The sequence below is a fragment of the Capra hircus genome, chromosome 11 (genome assembly GCF_001704415.2).
Source record: "Capra hircus breed San Clemente chromosome 11, ASM170441v1, whole genome shotgun sequence".
In the NCBI taxonomy this organism is placed as follows: Eukaryota; Metazoa; Chordata; class Mammalia; order Artiodactyla; family Bovidae; genus Capra; species Capra hircus.
In genome coordinates, this window is record NC_030818.1 from 105,381,196 (window position 1) to 105,407,617 (window position 26,422).

Sequence of the window (26,422 nt, forward strand, 5' to 3'; positions counted from 1 at the left end):
ATCTGAGCTACAGAACATGGAGAGATGGCAGAGGCTGCATCAGGGAGGCTGTGGGCTGTCAACTCTGACTTTACACTTTCAGAAGCCATGGACAATGCCAAATGGGAAAAGAGCTGTTTCGCCACGCCAGCCGGAAGACAGCTGTGCAGTGAGCAAAGAGGCTGGCTGGGGAACCACAGCAGGAACGCCAGCTTCCCTTCATGCCTCATTTGCTTCCAAGTGAGCCGAGAGGCTTAAACATTGGAGAAAAGCCTATACGCAGGCCAGAAAACTAGCGTGGGAGCCACACTGTTCTGCAGGGGGCCCCGTGGCTCCAGAGACAAGGTCCGTGGGGTCAAGCCCTGCTACAAGCCCAGAGACACCCAAGCCCTGTCCAGAGCAGGGCTGCTGCCACATCAGAGCTGAGCAGGAAACTGTGGAGTTGGGGTCACTGGGGTGGGATGTGGCTTGGTGCCACTCTTGCAGCCTCCTGACAGCACACCAGGAAGGGCTGGGACCAACATATGGAACAAGGCTCTAGACCAAGGTAGGTGTTTAGGGTTGATGACTGTGACCTCCTTGGGCAGACTGGCCACCAGGCTGGAAGCCTCACCTCCACCCCTGGGACAGCTGCTTATGGGACCTGCTTGGGTTCCTAGAGATATGGTCAGGGTCAGGCCACCCAAGAGAAAGGAGCAACAGCCTTCTCCAGGCCAGTGGATCCACCCCAGATGGCCCTGGGTCCGGTCCTCCTCCCAAGACTCCTGGGCTCAGCTGAGCGGATCAGTCCAGAGGTGAAGCAGGAGGACCTGTCTCTGGGTCCCCACCGCCTCTGCCCTCTCCTCTGCAGGAATCTGAAACCCTGGGTTGCTGGGGCCACTGTTCCTGGTCTACCTGTGCCCATACGCCCTCTCTGGGGCCCTTGGCCTCTGGCCTGTGTGACCATCAGCCCACCCTCAAGAGTGCAGAGGCAAATGTGGGTGAGACGGCCGCTTCCTCGGCACGGGCGGGACCTGGCCCCCTACTCCCACCAGCGGCTGGTCCTCGTCCTCAGGGCCCAGCAGAAAGCTCTGTGTGTGGTTTAACGGAGCTGCCTGCCCCCAGCCAGCTGGAGGGGTCAGGGAAACCAAACCGTCCAGGGGCTTGGAGTGTGGGCAGGACAGGGCAGGAGGAGCAAGAGGTGTCGTCACTTCCACACCAGGCAGGGAGTGTGTGCTGTGTCTGCACCGCGGGCAGGGAAGAGCATGTCGGATGGGGGCTCTGAAGCAGAGAACCTTGTAGGCCAACGCACGAGGGCAGCTCATCCCTAAGCCAACGGGTGGCGCATTACCCTTATGATGCATCCGGCGACAGGAAAGGAAATGCCACAGGTTATGGCAACGGAGACACGGAGGCACGAGTAGCCCATCCCACCCGCCCAGGCTTGCACTGCCTGGAGGTGCAGCCAGGGGAGGCGCACCCAGCTGGGGGCCCAGGGGTGGGGAGAGGGAGTACCCAGGAGACGCGGCAACCCGACAATCTCCAGAGCCCCCGGCAGGCAGGAGACACTCCATGCAGACAGTGTCAGGCCAGAGTGTCCACTTCACGCAGCACGCCTGTCGGCTCGGCTGCACCTGGGCCTCCTTCATGGGCTCTCTGACGGCCCCTTCCCTCACCCCTCAGCGCCTGAGACGCCAGGGCCTCCTTGGCGAAGCTTCTCTCCACACCTGGCCCTCCTGACTATGCCCACCTCCCTGCACTTACCATGTCCTCCCCTGGAAACTGCAGGTCCAGCTAAGGACCCCCTTGTCCCAAGGTGGGCACCCCGGCCAATGCCATTGTTTCCCTTTCCCGCACCATGGCCCCATCAAACTAGCTCCAAATTGTGTTGCGTTTACTTCTGGGAAAGAGGGAATAAAGGGAAAGCCCCACTCTGGCCTCAGCCAAGTGCCTGCTAACCTCATGGACCCAAAGGATGCACACGAAGAAGCTGGAAGCCTGGCAAAGCCCTAGTTCCCAAGACCCCATTCCTCTCTTCTCCTCTGCTGTCAAACCCCTCAGATGCCACCAGAGGAAAAGCGCAGGCCTGACACCATCACTCGGACTCAAAACTGTTCCTGCTGCCCATGAAACAAAGCCAAAGGCGGCTGTTCGACCCCAGCGTCAGGGCCTTTCTCGGCCCCTCGCAGCCATCGTCCTAGCAGCTTGACAGTGTGTCCTCCCCTCCAGCCAGGCAGTCAGCTTCCCCTTCCCTCTGCCCCCACCCCTCCTCCACAGCTCCGTCCATCCTGCCCCTTCAGTTCAGCTCAGCTGCCACCTCCTCTGACTCACCAGCCTCTCCTGGCTCAGAGAGGCCCTAGCCTCACACTGCAGCTCCTCTGCCCACGGCTGGCTGGGCTGAGCAGAGCTGAGGGTGCAGGCCCCAGCACAAGGCCCAGGCTCAGGATGCTTACTGGACAGACGGACGAGTGTGAGGATGAGCAGACTCATCACGCGGGGGGTGGTCCTGACTCTCCGTCAGGGTCTCTGCACTTCCCCACGAAGTGCGGAGGCAACAGCACCAGGGAAGACGGGAGGCGGCACCAGGAGGCAGTAACACCATGTCCTCCTCACCTTCCCACAGCACGTGTGTGCACACATGCACGCACGTACATGCCCATGCATGCGTTACGGAAGAGCAGGGAACATGGGCACGTACACGCCCATGCCTTGCATTCACACACACATGCGCACACACACGCGTGAAGATGCGCTGCCCTCACATGTATACAAAAACACATACACACAGGTGTGTGCCTGCCTGCACATAAACACGCTCACACACACTCTGGTGTTCACAGATCTGTGCACAGAGAACACATATGCACACGCTTGTGCACACACACATAGTATATACACAGACACACAAAAGCTTGAGGGATTTTCATAAAGTTCGCTTTTGTTTCAGGCTCCCCAAGAATACGGAGACAGCAGATGGTCCCTGGGAAATAAAGATGGTCAGGGCCCTGCGTCGGTCGGAGAGGCTAATGGAAGCCTCAAAGCATGCCCCGGCCTGCCCAGAGGAGGGGTCCAAGCCTGGTCTGCTTGGCCGTCTCCACCCAGCCCCTCACCAGAGCAGCAGGTCTGAGTGCCAGCTGCAGGCCATGTCTGCGCCCCTTCCGGACCACAGGTCGTGTGTTACCTCGCATGGTGCTTTGCCCTGCGGCGACGCTTCCATGCTGTTCCCTACTCTTCCATAAGCTCTTCACCGTGTTCCTGAATGCCCATGTCCTCCCGAGGCCCCAGGTCTGGCACTCTGGGTTTGGGAAACAGTCAGCATCTCTGTGCACAATCGCAAAGCTGCAGCCTGGCCCAGGTCCACTTCTTGTATGTCTTGGATCAGTTTTGGGCTGTTGGGGAGGTACTGGGTCTACAGTCCACAAAGATCTGGGGGACGTCACTCCCCTCTGGCAGCCCTGCACTGATCTTCCTTTGCCTGTTAGTCCAAATCACATTCTACACAATCTCTCTGCTTTCTACAACACAGGTCTCCTCTGGGGAAAAATATGCCCAGAAACAGCGGTAACTCTTTTGGCCACAGTCAGGAGGGTCCTCCTGGAATGAGCCTCAGTCCTGCCTCAGCTGGACTCTCTCCTGCCCTTTGCCTGCCAAGGACCAGGTCTCAGGTGTGATCAGTCTCCCCTTCAATCTGACTGGGCCTTCCTGACCAGACAGCCCAGGAATACACCTGAGCCTGTGAACTCCAGCGCGTGCTACGGGCAAATGTGCTGAAAATGACAGGGCTCCCAAGACCACGGAAAGCCATATACAGCGCGAGACATAACAGCAGGCAGGCTTGTTCTGCCCTGCATAAAAACTGTAAATTCTCCAGGGCAGTGAGACACACTCAGAGATGCTCTAGGCCCAGAAGAGCCCCAGGGCCCTGGCGCTGCCCAGTGGAAAGGGCCTCACACAGCACCTGTGTCCTCACTATGATGGGGTGTGAAGTCTAAGAAGACTGGATCAGAAGACTGGTGCAGGAGCCCAGCCAAGCTCCCAGCCCTTTGGGGGTCTGGGGAATCAGAAAGCTCCCTAGTGTTCCCCTTGTTGAGCTTGGATTCAGAGTCCCAGGGTCCTCCCATGAGGACAATGACCATCTCCTCCAGGCCTCCACCACACAAGGGGTGACCAAACGCAGAGTCACGCAACAGGGACGCAGGCAGGCTGGGGCGCCTGGGAGAAAGAAGGGGAAGCACACCCCATGTCTTGCTGCAGAGGGCAGGTCCTCAGTGCCTCTTCACGTCCTGGCTGTGGAGGTGCCTGAATGCTTGAGCAAGGGAACGAGTACTCGGCAAAGGACAGACAAATGGGCAAGGGGATGAACTCAACAAAGGGACAGACAAACAGGCAGTGGAGGACCCACACTGCTGAGCTGGGCCTGAGGACAAGACGTCACAGGTGGACAGGACTCCCTCAAAAGGAACACACCACCTTCACTGTCTTCTGACCCAATCACTCTTCAGGAGACCCTTGCTCTGGAAGCACTCGGCCCTCACTTATGAAGCAGCAAGGAGAAGGCAGTGGCACCCCACTCTAGTATTCTTGCCTGGAAGATCCCATGGACGGAGAAGCCTGGTGGGCTGCAGTCCATGGGGTCGCTAAGAGTCGGACACGACTGAGCGACTCCACTTCACTTATGAAACAGCAACACAGTATCAGGTCTGCACCACGACCAAAGAGCGTCAGACACGCTGGATCTTTTCTGGCAGTTCATCCGATTTCAAGAGCAGGTTACCGAATACCCTCTATTCACAGCCTGGGCTGGTGACAGAGAGGCGCGCTGGCTCTTGTCCTCCGGAAGGTAGCAGGCAGACGGGCCCTGAGCCCATGGAGGGAAAGAACTAAGGCCTCACGTTGTTTCTGGCCACAAAGGCCTCAGAGCTATGAGAGGGTGACGCCCTGTGACCTCTCACAACCCAGATGTGACATGCCTTGTGAGAAGACAGTGAGCTCCTGCCCAATAGGAACCTGAGTGTCACAACCCCCTGAAGACCTTCCACAACCCCCAGGCAACCTCCTAAGGGCTGGACTGCAGGCCTGGGAAGAGGCTTTCTCAGCCTAGGGAGCTGCACGCAAGGGCACAGGGAGCTAGCGTGAGTGTACCGCCCAGGAGGAAGCTGGACGGAATCCCGACTCCCAACCAAAGCCCAAAGGGGGTCGCTCGCTCGAAACATGCCTGTAGCCGCCCGGCCCTGTGCTGAGACCTGTGGGTGGTGGGAACCAGCCCTGAGGGCCACGCAGCACCGGGGCTCACTCACCACGCAGCCGGGTCGTACTCAGCCCAGACCCGGATGAATTCGTCCAGGTGGTGAGGCCCTAGGATGGAAGAGTCCCGCGTAAGGTACTCAAAATTGTCCATGATCACAGCCACAAAGAGGTTCAACATCTGCAGGACAGGAAGGAAAAGAGGTGATGTCCAGAAACCTCAGCCTGCCCACTGCCCTGCCCCTCCCCTGCAGCAGAAGTCTCTGTGTGAGGCAGTTAGGGCAGCAGAGGTCACTGACTCAGGCAGAGCCTGCCCCAGCTGCTCTCCCCATGACCTCTCAGAGGGCTTCCCAGGCCCCCTGCACATCGCCACCACCAACAGCAGCATCCTTCCCTGGTTCCAGGTCCCACAGGCCAACCCCAGCCCAGGATCTGGTCCTCTAAAGGCTTCGGTCTCTACATCTGCACCACCCTCACTCAGGCCCATCAACTCCTGCTCACCATCTGTCCTGCCATCTGGGTTAATCTTCCCCATTGTGAGGTCCCCAGCTTTCCCCTTCTCACCTAAGCCTTCAAGGAAAGTGGCGACTTTGGACTTAATAACTTGAGCTCTAGAGACCTAAAACTCAGGCATTTTGTTTTGTTTTTCTAAACTGAGTTGAAATTCACTTAACATACAAGTAAATCTACAATCCAGCGGCATTTAGTGTCTGCACAACTGTGAACCACCACTTCCCTAGTTTTGAATTTTTTTCATACTCCTGAAGAATACATGATACTAAGTAATCATTCCTATACCTCTGTCCTCCCATTCCCTAGAAACCACCAATTTCCTTTCTGTACCTAGAAATTTATCTGTTTTGGGTATTTCAAACAAAAGGGTCCATACAACATATGACCTTTGTGTCAGGCTTCTTTCACTTAGTGTGATGCTTTCGAAGTTCACCCTTATTGCAGCACTTGTCAGAACTTGATTCTTGTTTACGGCTGAGAAACATTCCTTTGCAGGTCTTGTTTATGACAACTGTGGCAGATGACACCACTCTTATGGCAGAAAGTGAAGAAGAACTAAAGAGCCTCTTGGTGAAAGTGAAAGAGGAGAGTGAAAAAGCTGGCTTAAAACTCAGCATTCACAGAACGAAGATCATGGCATCTGGTCCCATCGCTTCACGGCAAATAGATGGGGAAACAATGGAAACAGTGACAGACTTTATTTTGGGGGGCTCCAAAATTACTGCAGATGGTGACTGCAGCCATGAAATTAAAAGACACGTATTCCTTAGAAGAAAAGCTATGACCAGCCTAGACAGCATATTAAAAAGCAGAGACATTACTTTGCATCTAGTCAAAGCTATGGTTTTTCCAGTAGTCATGCCTGCATGTGAGAGTTGGACCATCAAGAAAGCTGAGCACTGAAGAATTGATGTTTTTGAACTGTGGTGTTGGAGAAGACTCTTGAGAGTCCCTTGGACTGCAAGATCAAACCAGTCAATCGTAAAGGAGATCAACCCTGAATATTCATTAGAAGGACTGATGCTGAAGCTGAAACTCCAATACTTTGGCCACCTGATGCGAAGAACTGACTCACTGGAAAAGACCCTGATGCTGGGAAATATTGAGGGCAGGAGGAGAAGGGGACGACAGAGGATGAGATGGTTGGATGGCATCACTGACTCAATGGACATGAGTTTGAGCAAGCTCCGGGAGTCGGTGATGGACAGAGAGACCTGGTGTGCTGCAGTCCATGGGGTCACAAACAGTTGAATGTGACTGAGCGACTGAACTGAACCACAACGTGTGTATCCATTCATCTGCTGATGGACGTTCGGGCCGCGCCCAGAAGTAGAACTGTTGAGTCCTACTGCAACTCTGCGTTTGCTGTGTTAAGGGCCCACCACACTGCTTCCCACGGTGGCGGCACCACTTCACATTCCCACGTGCAGTGCACAAGGGTGCCAGTGTCTCCGCGTCCTCACAACCCTTGCTATTCTGTCTTGGTTTTTCAAATAGCAGTACTAATAGGGATGAAGTGGTATCTCATGGGTTTTGATTTGCTTTTCCCTAATGATTACTGATGTTGAGAGTATCTCTATGGATTCGTTGGCCATTTGTGCAGTCTTCTTTCTTTGAGAAATGTCTCTTCAAGCCCTCTGTCCGCTTGTCTATGGCTGCCTCATATTGCTGAGATGCAGGAACTGTTTATACGCTTTGGGTTTGAGCCCTTATCACATACACGGCTTGCGAGACTTCTCTCCCATTCCTTGGGTTGCCTTGTCACTTTGTATGACAGTGCCCTCTGATGCACAAAAGTTTGAAATTTTGAATAGTCCACTTTTTCCTTTTCTTACTCAGGATTATGGTATCAAATCTAAGAATCCTTTGCCAAAGCTGAGGTTATGAATCTGAGACTACAATGTTTTCTTCTAAGAGTTTTATAGTTTAAGTTCTTGTCTTCAAGTCTTTATCAATTTGGAGGTGATTTCTTTTCTCTTTTCTTTTTTTTGGCCATGCCCCATAGCATATGGATCCTGTTTCCCCAGCTGGGGATCAAACACACGCCCCCTGCAGTGCAAGTGTGGCGTCTTAGCCGGGGAAGTCCCCAGCTAATTTCATATGTGGTGAAAGTAAAGTCAACTTGACTTTTCTTTGCGTGCAGGTATCCAGCGCCATTTGTTGAAAGGATTATCTTTCCTAACTAAATGGTTTCAGCAGCCTTGTTAGAAATCTTTTGACCATGTATATGAGGATTTATTTCTAGTCTCAATTCTGTTCCTTCAGTGTATATGTTTGGATCTATGCCATATAATACTGTTTTGATTTACTGAAGTTTTGGTGTCAATTTTTAAATCACAAAGTATGAGGCCTCCTATCTTGCCATTGGGTTTTTTGGTATTTAATTTTTTTAAGTTTTTCTTAAAGTATAGTTGATTTACGCTAAGTGTACAGCAAAGTATATACATGGGGGGGAGTAGAAGCACCTGGGAGATTGTTAGAACTCAGACCCTTGGGTCCCTCTCCCAAAGATTCCAGTACAGTAAGTCTTAGAAGGGACCCAGGAATCTGAATTTCTAACAAGTGCTCAGGTGATGCTTAAGTCGTGGGTCTCTGGACCACACAGGGACCTAGAGGGTATCATCCAGCCTGACTGATACACCGATCACTGACGACAACAAGCTTACATCTCCAGCCAGAGGCCCCCACGCGCCTCCACTCCCTCCCGCCCGCCGCCTGCAGCTCCCCAGCCTTCCGACTGGGGAGTGTCACCCACTGCCTCACCCCAGCAAACCCCGGAACACAGCTCTCTTTCCCCTTTTCCTCTCATGCCCATGTTCAGTCACCAGCCACGTAAGCTCTGCCTGTACAGGGCAGCCCCCGTCCACACAGCTTCCTCCACACCCTCCCTTCTCCAGCCGTTACTTCCAGTCAGCTCCTGGCCACACACAGCCTCTCCCGACCAGAAGCCAGAGTGACGTTTTAGGGTGCCAAGCAGATGATGTCACTGTGCACAGTCTCCCAGAGGCTTCTGCTGACTTTTAATAAAATCCACTCACTGCGACGTGGCCCGCTGACGCCTCCAGCCTGACCGCGCGCGTTTCCTGAGCCTCGTCAGGCACAGGCAGGCTGGCTGGAGTGCTGGTGCTCAAGCCCTTCTAGCTGAGAACTGAGGGACAGTGCCCCACAGAAACATGAAACCCTTTCCACGGAAGTAAAGGCAGGCCCACAGGAGCTCCTTACTCAGTGGGTCCTCTCAGGATTAACATGGTCCTCATCTCCAGGGAAACAAGGACCATCAACATGGAATCAGCTTGCATGCATCATGGGTCAAAATCAGATGTTAGCAAGAGAGCAGGGGGACGCGAGTTGGTCTGAGCCAGGCAGATGTGGCAGTGGGGTGTGCACGGGGTCCGGGACTCACCAGAAAGGAGCAGAGGAAGATGAAGGAGACGAAGTAGAAGTAGGCGAAGTCACTCCCACACTCCGTGGCGTTGGCGAGCTCGTCACAGGCCCGACTGCTGAGGCAGGACAGCATGATCTCATGCCAGGCCTCCCCGGTGGCACTCCTGAGAGGAGGGCAGAGCATGAGGCCAGGAGGGAAGGCCCAGGACTGGCCGGGAAGGAAGCCCAGGAATTTAGGAGAACTGCGTTCCCTCCCATAGGGATCCTGCATAGGTGTTAGGTCTGGCTAACAGATGCTGATTCTTGAAAAGAAACCTCTGGCATTAGATTTTCAAGCTGCTGCTAAGGGGGAAAGCACGTGTTACAGGAAAGAGATCACGGCACCGAGGTCAGCACCGTGGTGAGCTCCCCCCATGGCCTCTGATCTCCTTCCTCCCCAGCGTGTGTCACCTAGTCCTCCTGGATTCAGGACACAGTGACTCCATCCTTCCCAGTACTCAGGCCAAAGACATGGGAGTCATCCTTGCCTCCTCTCTCTCACCACATCTTGACCTGCCTTCAAAACCAGCCAGGCTCTTACTACCCCTACCTCCCTGGGCTGAGCAACGACCACTTCTGAGCTGCAGCAACAATTCCTTAACTGGACGCTCCCCGCTCAGTAGCCCAGATCAGATCAAAGGCCTCCCCGAGGACCCCAGACTACATGACTGCCCAGAGCTCTGCGGACCTGCAGCTGCCTTTTCCCTGACCTTATCCCCTACCACGGTCCCCATCCTCTCTACTGCAGCCACCCCCACCTCTACTGTTTCTTGAACACACCAAGAACCCTCGACCCTGAGCAGCTACTACAGAAGCCCGCCTGTGTGGCCTTTCGCTCCTGTGCGTGAAGCCAGCACAGGGGCCAGATGCGCACCAGACTTGCACGGGGCCCAGCATGCCGCCGTGTGGTCAGTCCTGGGCAGAATCTGGGTCCACTCCCCACTGACAATGGCCGGCTCAGCCTGTGCCAGGCCTGAATGATGAGGGTGCCCATGTGATGAGGAAGGAACAGAGGTCTTTGAGATCAAAGGTTTAAAATCAAGGCTGGCTTCATATCTTTTGTCACACAAAGCAGGATATTAATAAACAAAGAAATGAAGTGGAGGTAAGAGCTAAAGTCCAGAGAAATGACACTACTCGGGGAAGTGTCAGCCTAAGGATGCTGTTTATCTGATGCAAAGAGTAAGTCAGAAACTCTCTCCAGGCAACTCAGTGAAGCAGGCCTGGGCTGAGCTCACCCTCCAAAAAATGAACTCCCACACCCCCCCAAATACATCTGCATAGGGTCAGCTGAGCTGGGTGTCCCCAAAAGTGGAGCAGGGAAACCTCAGGAAGGGGTCTGCTGTTTATTTATTAACTAAATATTAATTTATTATGAGGCCCCTCACCATCAATTATGAAAGAGAGCACATTTCCCCCCTCCCTGAGGATCACAGTGAATGAAGGAGACACAGCCGACCCTCTGGGCTCCACCCAGGAGTGCCTTCTTACGTCAAGGTGGTGGACAGCCACAGTCCACGTGCGTCCATGCCTGAGAGCAATGGCTGGGGGGCCATCCCCCATACACCTCTGCAGGGAGGCCTCTGAGCTGACACAAGTCTGTGCTCCTCAAGGCCCTGCCCTGGTGCGCCCCTTGACTGCACCCGGGAGCCGTGGGAACTGCAGCTGCTGCGAGCAACGGAGGCGGATGGAGCTGCCCTCAGATCCACATGTCTGGCCGGCTGGTCCCTTGGGCTACTGAGCAGGTGCGCCCTGTCGATAGCAGCTCTCTGCTGCCCGCTTTTCCTGATCCCAGAGATCCCCGAAATCACTAAGGCGAGCTGATGGGAAGCTTGGGGATGGCACACCCAGAAAGTCTCTTTCGACACCTGTCCTTCAAAACCTCACTGGGCAGCAGAGACAAGGCAGGCAAGCCAGCCCGGCCCAGGGGTCTCAGACCAACTGCCTCGGGGGCCTCCCTTCAGGCCCAGGAGCCATTAAGGAAGGACAAGCGGAAAGGGAGGAGAAACTGGGAAGGCCCACCGCAGAGAAGCCAGTATGACCAGGAGCGGCGGGCTGGGTCCATCCTGAATGAAGGGCCCCTGAGCCCGGACCCACCTCTATACAACACACTGATGAGGAGCCTCTGGCTCTGGACCCACCTCCACCTCCCACAACACACCTGAAGAGCAACATCAAGGCCTGAAGAAACGTCCGAAAGTTATTGTGACGGTTGATGCTGGTGTCGTCGTCCAGAGCAATGTTTCCAAACACCTGCAGTGGAGGAGGAGGCAGACAGCACTGCAGACCATTGCCGCTGGCCTGTAGGAGCCGCGGCCAGGCAAGAGCCTGTGGGCGTGCACGTGGGGATGGGCCAGGACTGCCCTCCCCCAGAGACCCCGACCAGAGCTGCCACCACTGCTGCTGGGGCTACAGGGTCAGGGTGTCTGGCTCCAGCAGCATCTGTGTATTTCTTTCCAGGGAAGGGAACACCTCTGGAAAGCCTGACATGCCACTGCCCCACAGCCCAGTTCGCGCAGGCTCTGGCTCTGAGCCTGTCCAGCATCGAACAGCGGAAGTAGTCAACAGGGGGGCCCGGAGCTAAGCTTAGGCGGCTCTGCTAGACAAAAGGAGGGAGTCATTTTAAAGTTCACTCTCATCAGTGACCCCAGAACAGTGACTACACCGATATTCTGACAGGTCACCGGAAAGTTTTCTTTTAACACTTTTGTGCAAACACCACAATGGGCTTTGCACCCGTTTTAATTTCTTTCTTTCATGGTTAGAAATGCAGATGAGCCCCTCACTCTGAGCAGCGTAGAATCTGGAATCCAGCTTAAGATTTATGAATTATCATATATCCCTCAGAAGCAAAGATCACTGGGCTATGTTTTTGTATGTCCATAGACCAAAGCAAGAAAAACATGTGTTTGTTTTAAATAACATCGGATCTCATTAAATTTCAAGCAAGAGAACTTTCAATCTCTGAAAATAGAGTTTAAAAATCGGCTTTCAGCTAACCTTTAAGACACTGCCTCCTCCCACCACAAATTAACATTTGAGACCACCTCCCATCCCTACATCCTTCAGAAGTGCTCCTGGGCAAAAGGCATGACCAGCTGCTGTGGCGCAGGCCACCTGGGCCATGCGGATGTGCTCAAACACTCCACACTGTGCGGGCCCAGCACCCAAGCAACCGTGCCCACCAGTGCCCTGACACAGACCAGCAGGATTCCACACAAGAGCAGGGCTGCGCATCTGTCCACAGAGGGTGGCAATGCCTGGCCTCAGCCACAGAATAGTCTTCCTAAGAATTAAGTTCACAAAGTGCTTAGACTGGCACCTGGCTCACAGAAACACTGCTAAGTGCCAACCGGCCCCTGCTGTCACGCGGTGGCCCTGCACACACCCACCTGCATGCCGATGATGGCATAGATGAAGAACAGCATGGCGATGAGCAGGCACACGTAGGGCAGGGCCTGCAGAGACACAGGGAGGGCGGCTCAGCACCCGGGGGGCCACCCGGCCCCTGCCTGCACCGCACCTGGAGAGCGGACGCTGGCTGGGCCTCCGGGCGGCACCAGCCTCGGCTGACTACAGACCCAGCCCCACTGACCATCAAGCCCCTTCACCAAGCGCCCATCATCTTCGTTTACAAATCAAGTCGTGAAAGCCACTTCAGCCCTTTGTGAGCGTAAACAAGATACTCTCTGTAAAACTGGAAGTGTCCTTACAAACTGTCACAGGAACCGCGGAGGCCACACCCACCCTGCTCTTCCCAAGGAGCGTGCTTGGGCGGTGGGGCAGGAGCTCCCCCACCGGCACAACGCGGGAGCGGTCAGGCCCGCCTGGCCACGCCCAGCCTCACCTTGAAGGACTGGACGAAGGTCCAGAGCAGGATTCGGATGGTGTAGCCTTGGCGGAGCAGCTTGATGAGCCGGGCGGCACGGAAGAGGCGGAGGAAGCTGAGGTTGATGAAGTTGTTCTGCAGGGAAAAGAGGTTGCACTCTGACCTTCAGAAACCAGCCTCCCACAGGCACAGGGAGGCTGCTCCCCACCCACCTCCCCGAGTCACTGTGCCCCGAAGAAAAGCAGGTGAAGAGAGAGACTGCTCCACAGTCTAAGCAGCGATCAGCCACCAGAAAATCTTCCAGAGGGAAAGCTTGTCATTGCAAACAACTTCTCATGCAGCAAATCAGAGACATTCCCTCCACAGGGAGGGACAGAGGAGTCCTGTGAAGCAGCTCCCTGCTGCCAGGTGGAGCGGGAGGCCGCCCGCAGCCAGGCCTCCGATGCTGACCGCCTCTTGCAGCACACGGCTCAGCAGCCCGGGCACTGGGCGGGGCTGCCTCTCCTCAGACTCGGTGGCCATGCCCTTGTCTCCCACACGCCAGCAAGGCCCTGCCACACGGGGCCCAGCAGAGGGGCAGACACGTCCTCTGGGGCCAGGCAGGGACCTGCAGACAAGTGCTGGCAGCAGGTGTAGGTGGAGGCAGCCCTGCTGCTGCCACCCGAGAAGCCCCCTCCGTAGCCCCCAGACCGGACTCTGCTCCAGAGAACCCAAGATGTCTTGCAGCATGCCCTCATCCAGAGGGTCTGACGTCAAGCACAAAGCAAACCGAGAATCTCTGGACTCCACAGATGACCCGGGAGTAACGCTTCCACCCTGGCCCAAGGGCACCTGAATCCCTGGCGCATCCCTTTCAGGGGGCCCGGCTCTGGGCAGTGTCCCTGAGTAGAAAGGGGTGCTCAGGGGCACGGGGGGCTTCCTGCCCTGCCTGCTTAGAGACCAGGTGCCCTCTTCTTCCCACCCTCACACAGCCTGAGAGCAGCTTCCTCACACTTTGCTGTTTTAAAATATGCAAGCAGCTCAGGCTAGACACATTGTGTTGCCAGATTCAGTGGTCAGACACAGAAAAGAGAGCAGGTGTTGGATGAGGCAGCAGCAACGGCGAGCACATGCGGGAGGTGCCAGGGCCTAGGAGGAGCGGCGGCCTACTCCAGGGCTGCCCATCTGATCTTGGCTGGGGCGAGGCGTCCGTCAGGGGACAGGCCTCACTCCACCCCTTGCTTGCCTCATCTCCGGGGCTGGCTTCTTTACTTCCACCCGGGACTCTGGACTGTCTGCTGGTGAGGGACATAAGCTACTCTCGGGGTGGTGCCGAGTTTCAGGCAATGCCACAGGGGGACAGGGCAGTTCGCAGGAACAGAAGGGCTGACTGTGGCCCAGATCAGCAAGAAGGCAGAGTGGACCTCGGGACGTGATCCTGGAGGGTGTTCTCATCTGCCTGCAGCTCCCTCACTAGCTTGTGCTGGGGAAAGAGACCCTCAGGGCAGACAGGGCAGATGAGATACACCCACACTCTCTGTCTGAGTCCCCTGGGCCTCGAGGACTCTCCGGTGAGCCGGCGCTCTCAGGAGGTCGGAAGGGGGACTGTTCACGGTGTCGGGGAGCCCTCTGCACCAGACAGTGAAGCATAGCAAGGGCGGGGGGCTGCCCCCTCAAGCTTCTTCACTTTGAAACCCCCTGCGCACGTGGCTCCGGAGGGGCCAGGACAAAAGCGCTTTGCTCAGGCAACTGGCACGACAAGATGATTCCCTGAAAATACTGGGAGGAAATAGTCTTCTGGGTAATAAAGAAGGGACGGATACCAGAGCAGACAGAGGAAGGTGCTGTCCATTCAAGTCCCTGGACACAGAGCTCAGCCACATAAGACTTCCCATTGACACCCAGGCGCCACCCATCCTCCCAGACTTTCTCCTCGGGGCTCCAGTGGGCACCTCGGAGAGGGCGGGGTTGCCAACAGACAGACAGCCCTAGAGAGTCATGAAGGAGGGTGGTGAGGCAGCTACAGATGCCGCAAGCAGTGTGATGGCCTGAGCGCAGCATGACTGCACCCAGAGCACGAGCCGCCAGACACCACCACGCGGGCCGCATGCTGGGCAGTGGGGGCAGCGAGCACACGGCGGCCTCCCCATGGCTGAGCACGGTTACCCCTGGCCTCCACCAACCCCCTGGAGGTGCACACAGCCTTCCCCATCCCCCAGAGTCCACGGTTTCCGCTGCACCCTGGAGCAGACACACCTGCTTTCACGTCAGGCCCCCTCGTCGCCCCTGCCTCTGAGCCGGAAAGGTCAATGCTGCACCCCTCAACGCAGCAGCTGCTTTGCACTGAGGGGACACTGGTCCCCAGCTCCACTGAGCGCCTGCTTCCTCCTCCCCACGATGGCGGTGTTAGGGCGTCACGCCTGGGGGTGAGGAATCATCGAGAAAACTGAGATGGGAGCCACAAAGACAAGCGGGGCCCAGGCCAAGGCCCTCACCTCCTGTGTCCAAGCACATCACTGCGTCTGGGCAGACTCACAGCAGAACAAGGGGCTCCCCCTCAGGCTGTGCGCACGTGCCAGGGGCCCCACACGTGCTGGGGAGGAGGTGCAGCCGCACAGGGAACAAGCTGCTTTCCTACTCAGCTTCGTTCTCGAGGGGACTGATGATGGGGGAGACAGGAGGAGAGACAGAGAGAAAAGGAGTAAGCCCGAGGGGCCTGCTCTGCTCAGCCAGGGCCTGACGACACCAGCAGAGCCCGTGCTAAAGATGCAGCCTGGCACTTCTGCGGCTTAAAAGTCTTTTTCTCAAAACTCAAGCTTTTCTGCTCCGATTGTGAACCGCTTCACCACACTCACTTTCTGTTCAGGAATCTGAAATATCTGCTCTTTGCATGACCTTCTAGCCAAGGCCTCGGCTCCAGCATCCCCACGCTCCCTCAGATTTTCCTGAGACCGGAAGGAGGCGCTGTCCACACCACTTGCACGGGCTCCACACAAGCTCGCTGACCAGGGTACACGGGAATCCACAGTGCTGGATGGAGGCCCAGCTCTCCGCTGCCTCCTGGGGCAAAGGCCCTCTTCCTACTCAGTCAGGACAATCCCCCAAGGCTCGTGCCCCCCAGCCAGGCCTCCACGGAAGGTCTGTCCAGGAAGGACCCGACAGGAGACCTCATCAGAGGTGGACCCAAGCCCACCTGGTCTGCTGGCCAACAGAGGTAGACAGAAGGGAGATGGCTACGCGGCAGAAACCGTGGACTTTACGGGGAGCAGGTCCACCCTCGCATCCAGCAAGCCCCCAGCTCTGACTCCGTCTCGACACTTACCTGCCTCCCACTCAGAAGCCCCTATCTCCTCCCTTGGCCCAAGGCCAGTTCCTGTGATCAAGTGGCCCCTGAGGGCCCTCAGAAGGCCCTGCTGGACCCAGGAGCCACGGAGAGCGCGCTAGAGGCCAGAGGGGGCGGGTACAGCTGGGCTCTGAGCACAGGAGGGCGGTGGTGAGGGTGACAGGAAGCAGAGGAAAAGGGCAGCAGCGCAAGCAGAGAGCTTCAAGAACTGTATAAGTCACGAAACCAACCGTTTCCTACACGTGATGTTTTCATGGATGGATATTTGCGTGTTATTTACAAATTGGGATGTTTGAGCAGCAGGCGCGCAACATACAGACGGAGACATGGTTTTCGCATTGTATGTTGGTTGGGTGGCGTGAGTCAGCAGGTAGGTTAGGGTAAATCAAGAACAAAAACAGAAAACAAAAGAGAAAATGAGTCATCAACACAAGCGAAAACTCAAACTCTGAATACTTCACTGGAAAATTTTAGGATTTTGGTAAACTGCATATTTTGCTTAAAATGAACCAAATCAAAACACGTTTGAAATCTGTAGGTTACGCAGACAGAGGCGTCATTTGCATTTGTTTGTAATGCAAATCCAAAGATGACTCACAGACACTTATTTTTTTATTCCAGGCAAAGAAATCAATGTCAGTTTCACGCTGGTCTGGAGCACTCTCTCTATGCGGCCCTGGTTATTAAGGCTGTTGTTCTATGTGACTTTAAGTTGGGGGTGGCAACTGACACTCATATTTTTGCCTCAGGAAAAAAAAGTGCGTCCACAAAGTAACAAATGAAGTGACTACAAATGGAGAAAGGAAAACAACACGGAAATCCACAGGGTGGCTTGCTTTCATCTTTCCGCCTCCAGGCAGAACAGCAAGAAGACTGCCCTCGGAAATCAGCAGCAGCTGGGCAGCTGAGCTTTGAGACCAGGCGGATTCTGAGCACTCCCACCAGACCTGCTGAGTGTGCAGGATTGAGGGAGGCTGCCCTGGAGGGTCTCGAACATCTGCAAGCTGCCCCTCAAGTGTCCAGCAGCTGCAGGGCCTCTCTCTGGAGAGGCATCCCTGGGAGACAGCACGTCTATAACACTAGCCGCCTGAGCCACCACCCACTGCTGACGAGGCACACACGCACCCAAGCCCCGGGGCTGTGCCCTTGCAGCTGGAAGCCCAGTGTTTGGATCCTTTTTTCCAGGAGAATAAAGATTCCTGTGTCCAGGGAAGCAGAGCACCCGTCAAAAACCACACGGGGGAACCGTTTCTGAGTGGGAAGCCCACACACAGTGGACGGGTGGCAACCAGACCGTACTGCAAGGCCAACGGCTGGCAAAACAAACAACCTTGTTTCTTTTGTTAAAACGGCAGCTCTCAGCTTTCAGCCTGAATCATTAACTTCTCAAAACCATGAAACACCTCATGTAAACAAAAGAATATGTGTAATTATATACATACACACACGCATTTTAAATAAAGGTAATAAATCATCCATATATTCATCATCCAGCTCAAGAACTAGAACGTCCCCGTTACTCTGAAAGCCCTTCCTGTCTCTCTCTTCCCCAGATGTGGTTGTGCTTAGTCACTCAGCTGTGTCTGGCTCCGCGATCCCCGGGGATTGTAGCCCACCAGCCTCCTCTGTCCCTGGGGATTCTCCAGGCCGGAATACTGGAGTAGGTTGCCATGCCCTCCTCCACCAGATGTAGTAACTACACTTAACTGTTGTTAATAATTGCTTTTCTTTACTGTTTTAGCCCAAACTCTTAAAATGTGCTACACTTGTCTTTCCCTAACTCTGTGATGGGATTAGACTGTATGTAGCCCCTCGGGCTCAGGCGAGCTTAGGCTCTGGCCCTGAGCAAACACCGACTTGAGGGGCACCCTCTCGATGAGGACGTCACCCACTGTGTCAGCACACCACTTCTGCTGCTACCGCTGCTGCAGACACTGCCTTGAGCATCAGAGTAAAACCGTCTCCAGGCGCATCCGCTCAGGCACCCTGCACACCCGCACCCCGGAGGGTGTAGCTACAGACATGCCCGACCTTCCCAGACACCCAGCAGCAGCGTCCACATCCTCACCCACCGCTGGCAACATCGGAAGTTCTGTTTGACAAACCAGTAGGTGTGAAATGGCATCTCGGTGCCATTTCACTTTGTATTTCTTTGATTACAAATAAGGTTGAGCATCTTTCCATGGCCATTTATGTCTTCTATTCTGTAAGATGCCCAACTATACCTTCGGCTCACAGAAGAGCCTTGCACACTCTGGACACTAACCTCCACCGGAGTCTGCAAGGCCTCTGCCCTCCAGCCCTGGTCACTGTGTGTGTGTCTCACACTCTTTGCTCCCGTGGATCTCATACCATCCCATCTTACAGGCTCACAATTCCCAGGCTTACACTATTGGCCCGAGTCTCCTCTAGCTGCCCACGGACGACTCCAGGGAGGGCAGCCGGACTGAACTCTAACATGGATTAAGTGCAGCCGGACCATCCTCAGAAAACCTGTTCCTCACAATTTTCTCCCTTTTCAATGAAAGACCGACCACTTCTCCAAGCGCTCAGATAAAACTTCTGATGCCATCCTTGCTTCATCCCTCACACTCCCATCTGACTCATCTACAGCTCTACCTTGAACTTACACCCAGAACTTGACCACGTCTCACTGCTCCCCAGCCCCCCAGCTCCACTCTTGGCTCATGGCAGTAATGCTGGGCCACAGACACATCTTCTGTGGCCCAATATCCAGTTGTCAGAGCTGATATCTTTGTTCCTGAAAGCTTTCCCAGGCCTAACATCAATAAATGATGAGTTGTTATTCAATCACTAAGTCACATCCAACTCTTTGCCACCCCATGGACAGCAGCCTGCCAGGCTCTTCTGTCCATGGGACTTTCCAGGCAAGAATACTGGAGTTGGTTGCCATTTCCTTCTCCAGGGAATCTTCCTGGGATTGAACCCGGGCCTCCTTCACTGGGAGGTAGATTCGTTACCACTGAGCCACCGGGGAAGCCCAATATAGAGTGATTCTTTGGCCCCTCTACCTGTGGCAGACAATGCCTGGTGGGGATGCCCAGGGATAGAACAGCAGCTAACCTGCCAGCACCTTCCACAAGCTGCCCACCTTCCTTCCCACTCGCTTCCAGATAGCAACTTGAACCACACCCTTGTCTCAGGTCTGTTTCTAGGACAACCCAGCTAAAACAGCCTCCGCGTGCACCTGCACACACGTCTCGACAGAGCCACCAGGGCTGTGGTCTTAAAAGCCAGATCGTGTCGCTCCTCACAAAACCCTCCAAGTCCTCCCGTCTCACTCAGAAGAAAAGCCAAGCTCTACTGACTGCACAGCCTTCCCTGTGCAGCCCCCGTGCCCACCCCCTCAGCCCTGAGGGGGCCTCTGCTGCCCCCAGCTTGGATCGGCTCTGCTTCCTCGTGAGCCCAGCTCGCTGCCTGGAGCCGCGCCTCAGCGACACACAAGCACCCAGTCCTCACGCCCTCTGCTCTGTCTCCCCCCGAGTCACTGACACTGTGTGTCCTGCCCACTAGGATGAAACAGGAGCTTCATCTGTCCCAGCACTTAGGACAGTGCTGAGCACACGACAGGCACCGCACAAAGATCTTAACACACACACATGAAGGAGTGTGATGTGACTCTGCTTTCCCTGCTCATGGACTGGCATTCCTCCTTTTGAGAAACAAAACCTTCATTTTACACAATTTTTTCCAGTTACGGCTGGTACTTTGCATATATTTTGCTTAACAATCATCCCCATCTCAAGGTCTTAGAGATAACCTCTCGCATCTCCCTCTAAGACTCTTAAAGTCTTGTCTCTTACATTTGAGTTTTTTCGTCCATTTGCGTATTTTTGTGAATGGTATGAACCAAGATCCAATCTCTCTTTTCCCCTGTGTTGTTCATCAGTTATGCCCACAGGGAGTCACACACCAAGTTTCCAAACACAACTGAGTCTGTGTCCAGGCTCTTGAGCTATTCCTATGCCAACACCACACTGTTTTAATTGCTACAACTTTCCAGGATGTCTCCTCACTGTCAGGAGCAGCCTCCCCACCACAGCCCCCCAGCAGCACCTTCTTCTCAAGTATCTTGGCCATTTGCGAGCCTTTCTTTTTCTTATAAATGTTAAAAACAACTTGCCAAATTGCATAAAAAGAGACAAACAAAAGGAAAAGCAAAATAATTGGTATTTTTATTGAAACTGCATTGAGTCTGTAGATCAACTGGGGAAAACTGTCATCTCTATGACATTAACACTTCTTAACGTGACGTACGACTCCATCTATTCAGGCCTTCTTTAACACCTGTTAGTAACGTTTGATAATTCTGCACAAAGCGATCCTGCACACACACCTTGTTAGGTTTAGCATCGGGAGTGCTGACGTTGTAACGAAATGCAATACACTCTCTTGAGCAATCTCACGCGTAATTAGTTTTAGATTATCCTAGATTTCATCCACAGACGGTATGCCATCTTTGACTGATGGCAGTTTACTTAGTCCTCTTCTGAAACTTAAATATTCACTTTATTTTTTCTGTCTTATTCATTCGATAAGTATCTATGAATACCTGCCAACTGTCAGGTACTATTTAAAGCACTGGAATCAGCAATGAGCAAAATAGACAGAAATCTGTTCTTACGAGCTGACATCCAGCTTACTGGACTGTTGGTGTATTGGTCAGTGTTGAAAAGAAGTAGTGGTCACAGACATCACTGTCCTTTTCTGATTTTAAAGGGAATTCTTTCCAAATTTCACCACCGTAGATACTTGCATAGGACTTTTTGGTGAATGCTCTTCATCAAGTTAACACACACTAATTTTCATCATGAATAAAATCTGAATTTTTTTGAGAATCTTTTCTGCATACTGTGACCGGCTTATTAACAGAGTCCTTTGACCTGTTCATGTACATTACAGTGGCAGACTTTCTGCTGTGGAGCCTGCTGTTCCTGGGATAGCCCTGACTGCACTCCTCCAGGACAGTGCGGGGTCTGGCCTGCCTGCACGCTGGTTTGCGCTCCGCATCTGTGAGTGAGGGTGGACTATGATCTTCCTTTCTCACCCTCTTTTTAACGTTTCTGATGTCAAGACTCAAGGCATTGCATGATGTAGCCTCACACAGCTAGTTAGGAAATGCTCCCTCTTCCACTCTCTAGAACATATTTAAGGTTAAAATGGTCTTTCCCCATGTTTTAGGGGGAGATTTAGTGACAAGACTGTTATAACCCACTGGTGTGAGCCATGACTGAACATGGACCCCAAGGCTGGACCTCACGCCTCCAACTCTTGGAAGACTCCTGTGGGTCCGGGAGATAGCACGCACCACTAAAGAAAGACTGCTGTTTCCCATTTATCAGGTGACTCAAAGCTCCTGGGTTTCAGAGCAAGAGGAGGCTCTCTAGCAGGCCCACACTGCAGCGTCGCGAGCCTGCCACTCAGGCCACAAGCCCCAGCAGGCCCCATGGTGCTAGGGATATCTGTGGTAGATAAACACCTGTGTGAGGCCCTCGGAGCCCCCACATGAAAGTCAATACAGTCACCGAGGCTCCTGGAGCAAAGATCTACGTCATCTGCAGAGACGTCACGCCTGGCTACAAGGCCCTGCAGAGACTGTCTGACCATGAGACGCCGTACCTATAGCACCAAAGTTGCCCTCACGAGCCATGTGCTGCAGGCCCAGCAACCGCCCAGGGCACAGTGGACACGCCACATCTGGGGCCACACGGGTGCAAGTCTAGAGGCCACAGTCACGTGACAGGAAGGCCCAGCCCAGCCTCCCGCCTCTGTCACACAGGTCTCTTCTCAGGGCACCCTTTCCCAGCACGTCGTGGGATGGTCACTAAAACTGGGCAGTAACACGCAAAACCTGGTTATGGAGGGACTGGCTTGATATGCCAGTACATGCCTCAGCAGAGCCCCAGGCAGGGCCCCCAAGAGACAGCCTGAGGCAGAGCTCTGAGTGGTATGCCCAGTCTACAATGGCGTGTGCGTGTGCGCGTGCGCGTGTGCGTGTGTGCGTGTGTGCATGTGCGTGTGCGTGTGCGCGTGCGCGTGCGCGTGTGTGCGTGTGCGTGTGTGCGTGTGTGCGCGTGCGTGTGTGCGTGTGTGCGTGTGCGCGTGCGCGTGTGCGTGTGCGTGTGCGTGTGTGTGTGTGGGAAGGAGGTGTCTGTGATAAGGCAAGGACTCCAGCTTGCTCAGGCCTCTGGAGGGAACAAGGTTTGGGGCAGAGGCACCGGCTGGACCTGGGAACGGACACTATGTGTCATGTGCCAACATCCACCCCGGCACCCCCAGCTACAGAGGCGCTAAACCCCATGTGCCTTGGATGCGGCGGCCGACAGGTGTCAGCAGGGCCCGTCACCAGCCCCCACTCACACGGCAGACCCACAAAGGCAGGGACTGAGACAGCTCGGGGGAAGGCTGTGCCTGGGCCCAACAGCCAGGCTCCTCCTTAGCAAAGCTAATACAGCCACGGCCGCTACTGAACACCTGCCCGTTACAAGCAGAGGCCACCTCCAGGCCCCTGAGGAGAGCTGTACTTGGTGCTGCCAGCAGTCACTTGGTGGGAAACTTTCACCTGGAAACAGCAGTGACGGGTCTCAACAGGGACCACTCGCACCTCGGGTCAGGCCTGCCTTGGCTGATACACTAGCGTCAGAGACGCACCAGAACGAGACTCCACAGGACATCCACTAGGAGGAGAAAGGAGGGCCAATAGGGCGTGAGGCCCAGGACCTGCTAGCACGTCAGCCTCCACATCACTCAGGTGTCGGCCAGGTGGAATGCTGGGACAGCCTCTTGCAGGCACAGAAAAGACACTGGGATGGTGGGGCTGTCCTTCAAGATGAACGTATGGCCGACAGATATACCGGGTGCCCAACCCGAAAAAATGCATGGATTTAGGAAACAAGGAGCCAAAGCAGAGGCGGCCCCTGTCACCCACAGGAGCCCAGGGGGGCTTTGCGCCACCATCCCACGAACTCAGGTGAGGCACATCTAGGGGCCCTGACTCGAACAGGCGGGGACAGCCTCCTCCATGGGACCCAGGAGGCCACCGAGGCTCCTGCGACTCTGGGCTCTTCAGCCAAGGTGCGAGGGGCAGAGCTGCCCTTGCACGGGGCAGGGAGAAGTCTGTCTGGAAATCAAGGGGCTCCCGGGGGCCTTTCTAGAAGTCTCTGGGACCAGTCTGAACTGTGCCTGAAGCATCGTGGCAGCCAGAGCCACCACAGGCACAGCGAGCGGGGCCCTGGCGGGACAGCGTGAAGACTGTCTCACTCGGTGCGACCACCAACCGGAGCAGCAGAGGGCTGGCCACAGCAAAGACCCCACGATGACGTGGGTCCCCGTGGCAACCGTAGGCGCCCTGTTCCTTCTCCCATCAACCCCCTCCTCCCTGAGGTCACGACCAGCACCACCTGAAGCCAGAGACAGGACCCAACGTGGAGTGTGGGCAGAGCCGGGTGGGGCCAGGGCTGCAAGCAGACACCCCCGCCCTGCACGTGGCCCTTAGGCCCAGCAGCACAGGGGGCGGGAGCCTGCTTTACCTGCCTCAGGGCACTCGGGTACCTGGGAATCCACACCCCAGGCAAGCCTTGAGCCGAGGCCTGGTGGGCACAGAACTCTGCAGCTCTGAGCTGTGACCCACTCTGTCTCCAGAGCCTCTAGGGGACGATCCAGCTCACCTGACATGGAGCTGGAACCTCAGCCCCTCTGGTTCTTCTCTCCCCACCCACCTCCTCAAAGCTCTCCCCCACGGTTCTGTCTCGGAACATGTCCTAAAACATAACTTTTACAAGAACCCTCACCTCACTGTCTGTTCCTAGGGAATTCCCTTAAGAAACACTGATATAGATGTTTCTGTCTTTGATTCTATCAATCTGTTGTGCTTAGAGAACACCGCTTTATGACTCAGATTATTTCAAATTTGTTGAGACATGTTCATGCTCCAGCCCTCAGTCAGTTTTCAGATACAATCCATGCATTTTAGTAAGAACTAGAATCTTCAGCATGTGTGCGTGCACCCACACGCACGTATGTAAAACAAGCCTGATATTTTAAAATACTCCAAATCCTTATCGGCTTTAGTTGTATTTTGGGGAACCAGTTGTCAGGTGCACACGTATTAGACGCACATGAAATCACAAGATCCTTCTCTTCCCGGTCACTTACACTCCCAGGTGATTCTCAGGCCGTCAGCCTGGAAGACCTTCTGGGAACCAATTTCTTACCCAAGATAAAGCATTTGCCTACAGGACACCCAGCCCCCAAACTCGCCTCTGGGGAGGAGCTTCGTGGGGAAGCATCCTCTGAGGAGGAGCTAACCCCCAGGCCTGGAGGCACAGTGGGGAGACCACGCAGGGCCTGCAGGGGCAGGAGAGCTACTCACCGCAATCTCTGTTACTAAAATATCAGTAATACTTCCCAACACAGTGACAAAGTCAAAGACATTCCAGGCGTCTCTGAAATAGTTCTGGAGAGAAAGAAGGGCAGTTAGTGCTGGGCTGGCGGGGGTGGGGAGGCTCTGCAGACAAGCTGTAGGAGGTGGCCTCTCGTCAAGAAGGTAGCAGAGGATACATGGGCTCCCTCGTGGGCAGGTGGGCGGAGCACAAGGCCACACATCCCCTCCCCTCCAGGAATAGGGTGGGGGCAGAGGTGGGGCAGAACCTGGCAATCGTTTCCCTGGGGCCCCTTCAGGGTCATATGTGCTCTGGGGGTTCAGGGAATCCCAGCTCCAAACAATGGACACCCAAAGGTTCCCTACAGAGGGCAGGCCAGAACCCAGACACCAAAAGGCCAGGAGGGGCTAAGGCACACACCAGCACTCCAAAGGCGATGATCTTGAGCACACACTCCATGGAGAACATGGACGTGAACACGATGTTCAGACACTTCAGCATCAGCTCGTACTCGTAGGGCGCGTCGTAGAACTGCCAAGGGAAAGGTGCTGTTGGCCGTGGACCCGCTGCCCCGACACACCCCACGGGGCTCCTGAAGACCTCGTGTCAGAGCACAGTGGGCAGACACACCTGCCACGCTGGGACACCCCTCCCTGTTCCCCCCGTGTCCTCCAGAACCTTCTTACGCTCTCAGCCCATGGACAACCAGGGAGTCAGGGCTACGTAGGCAACCCAAGCTGACCGGTGCTCAGGGTGGTATCACTGCTGCCTGCGCCCCAGGAGAAGCGGGCCCTCCACACGGCTGGAGTCGAGCCCCATGTCCACGGGCGCCCCCAGTCCACCGTGCAGGCCCCACGCACCTTCATCATCAGCACCACCGTGTTGAGGGCTATCATGGCCATGATGAAGTACTCAAAGGGCGGTGAGACCACGAACGTCCACGTCTTGTACTGGAGCGACTGCTTGTTCTGGGGCATGTACCGCGTCAGGGGTTTGGCACTGATGGCAAAGTCGATGCAAGCCCTCTGCGAGGGAGAGAGGAGAAGTGAGGACTTGGACCCCCTGAGGCCCCTGCACACGCCCTCCCCCAGCCACACACAGAGCCCCAGTGAGAGAAGGCCTTCTCCAGGCAGCGCCCCCAGCCCATGCTGGCCAGCGGTCCCCACACGGAAGGGAGGCCCAAGGGCCCTGACCACACTGCCCACCAGGGAGCTGCCTGGAGATGGAGACGCAGGGGGTCCCACCTCGTTCTTCTCCAAGCTGCACTCAGACATGACTCTGTCCCCCTGCTCCTGGAAGGTGATGATGATCAAGGCCACAAAGATGTTCACAAAGAAGAAGGGGAAGACCACGAAGTAGACCACGTAGAAGATGGACAGCTCCATGCGGAAGCCGGGGCTCGGGCCCTGCTCCTCGTAGGTGGCGTCCACCGAGTGCTTCAGCACCCTGGCCGAGAGCCGACACCAAGCGTCAGGGCCCAGGGGGGCGTGGCCCGGGGAAAGACGGGACCGCGTCACGGGGGCTTCCGTGGCTGAGCCGGGGGCGGAGCCAGGCACGGCCAGGCCTGCTCCCCAGGAGAGCCGTGTCTCCCAGCAGCGGGCTGCCCCCGACAAAGGGCTTGTACTCAGGGCTGCTGGGGACCCCCAGGAGGGGGCCTTGGCTGCCTGAGGTCCCATCCCTACAAGGAGAAGCGGGAGAGGCCCCGCAGTCCTGCGCTGCCCAGCTCTCTCC

The 26,422-nt window shown here is 55.3% G+C and overlaps 1 protein-coding gene across 2 annotated transcripts in view; it reads right to left on the bottom strand.

Moving 5' to 3' along the window:
* Positions 1-26,422, bottom strand: part of CACNA1B (calcium voltage-gated channel subunit alpha1 B) — a 217,778-nt gene that overhangs the window by 17,626 nt on the left and 173,730 nt on the right. For both annotated transcript variants that reach the window (XM_018056199.1, XM_018056200.1), the window contains exons 28-37: positions 25,936-26,137; positions 25,552-25,716; positions 25,112-25,222; positions 24,682-24,765; positions 16,520-16,525; positions 12,986-13,102; positions 12,531-12,596; positions 11,300-11,391; positions 9,119-9,263; positions 5,256-5,383 (exon numbers count right to left, since the gene is read on the bottom strand). In XM_018056199.1, coding sequence (XP_017911688.1) covers positions 5,256-5,383; positions 9,119-9,263; positions 11,300-11,391; positions 12,531-12,596; positions 12,986-13,102; positions 16,520-16,525; positions 24,682-24,765; positions 25,112-25,222; positions 25,552-25,716; positions 25,936-26,137 — 1,116 coding nt within the window. The remainder of the gene's footprint in view (positions 1-5,255; positions 5,384-9,118; positions 9,264-11,299; positions 11,392-12,530; positions 12,597-12,985; positions 13,103-16,519; positions 16,526-24,681; positions 24,766-25,111; positions 25,223-25,551; positions 25,717-25,935; positions 26,138-26,422) is intronic.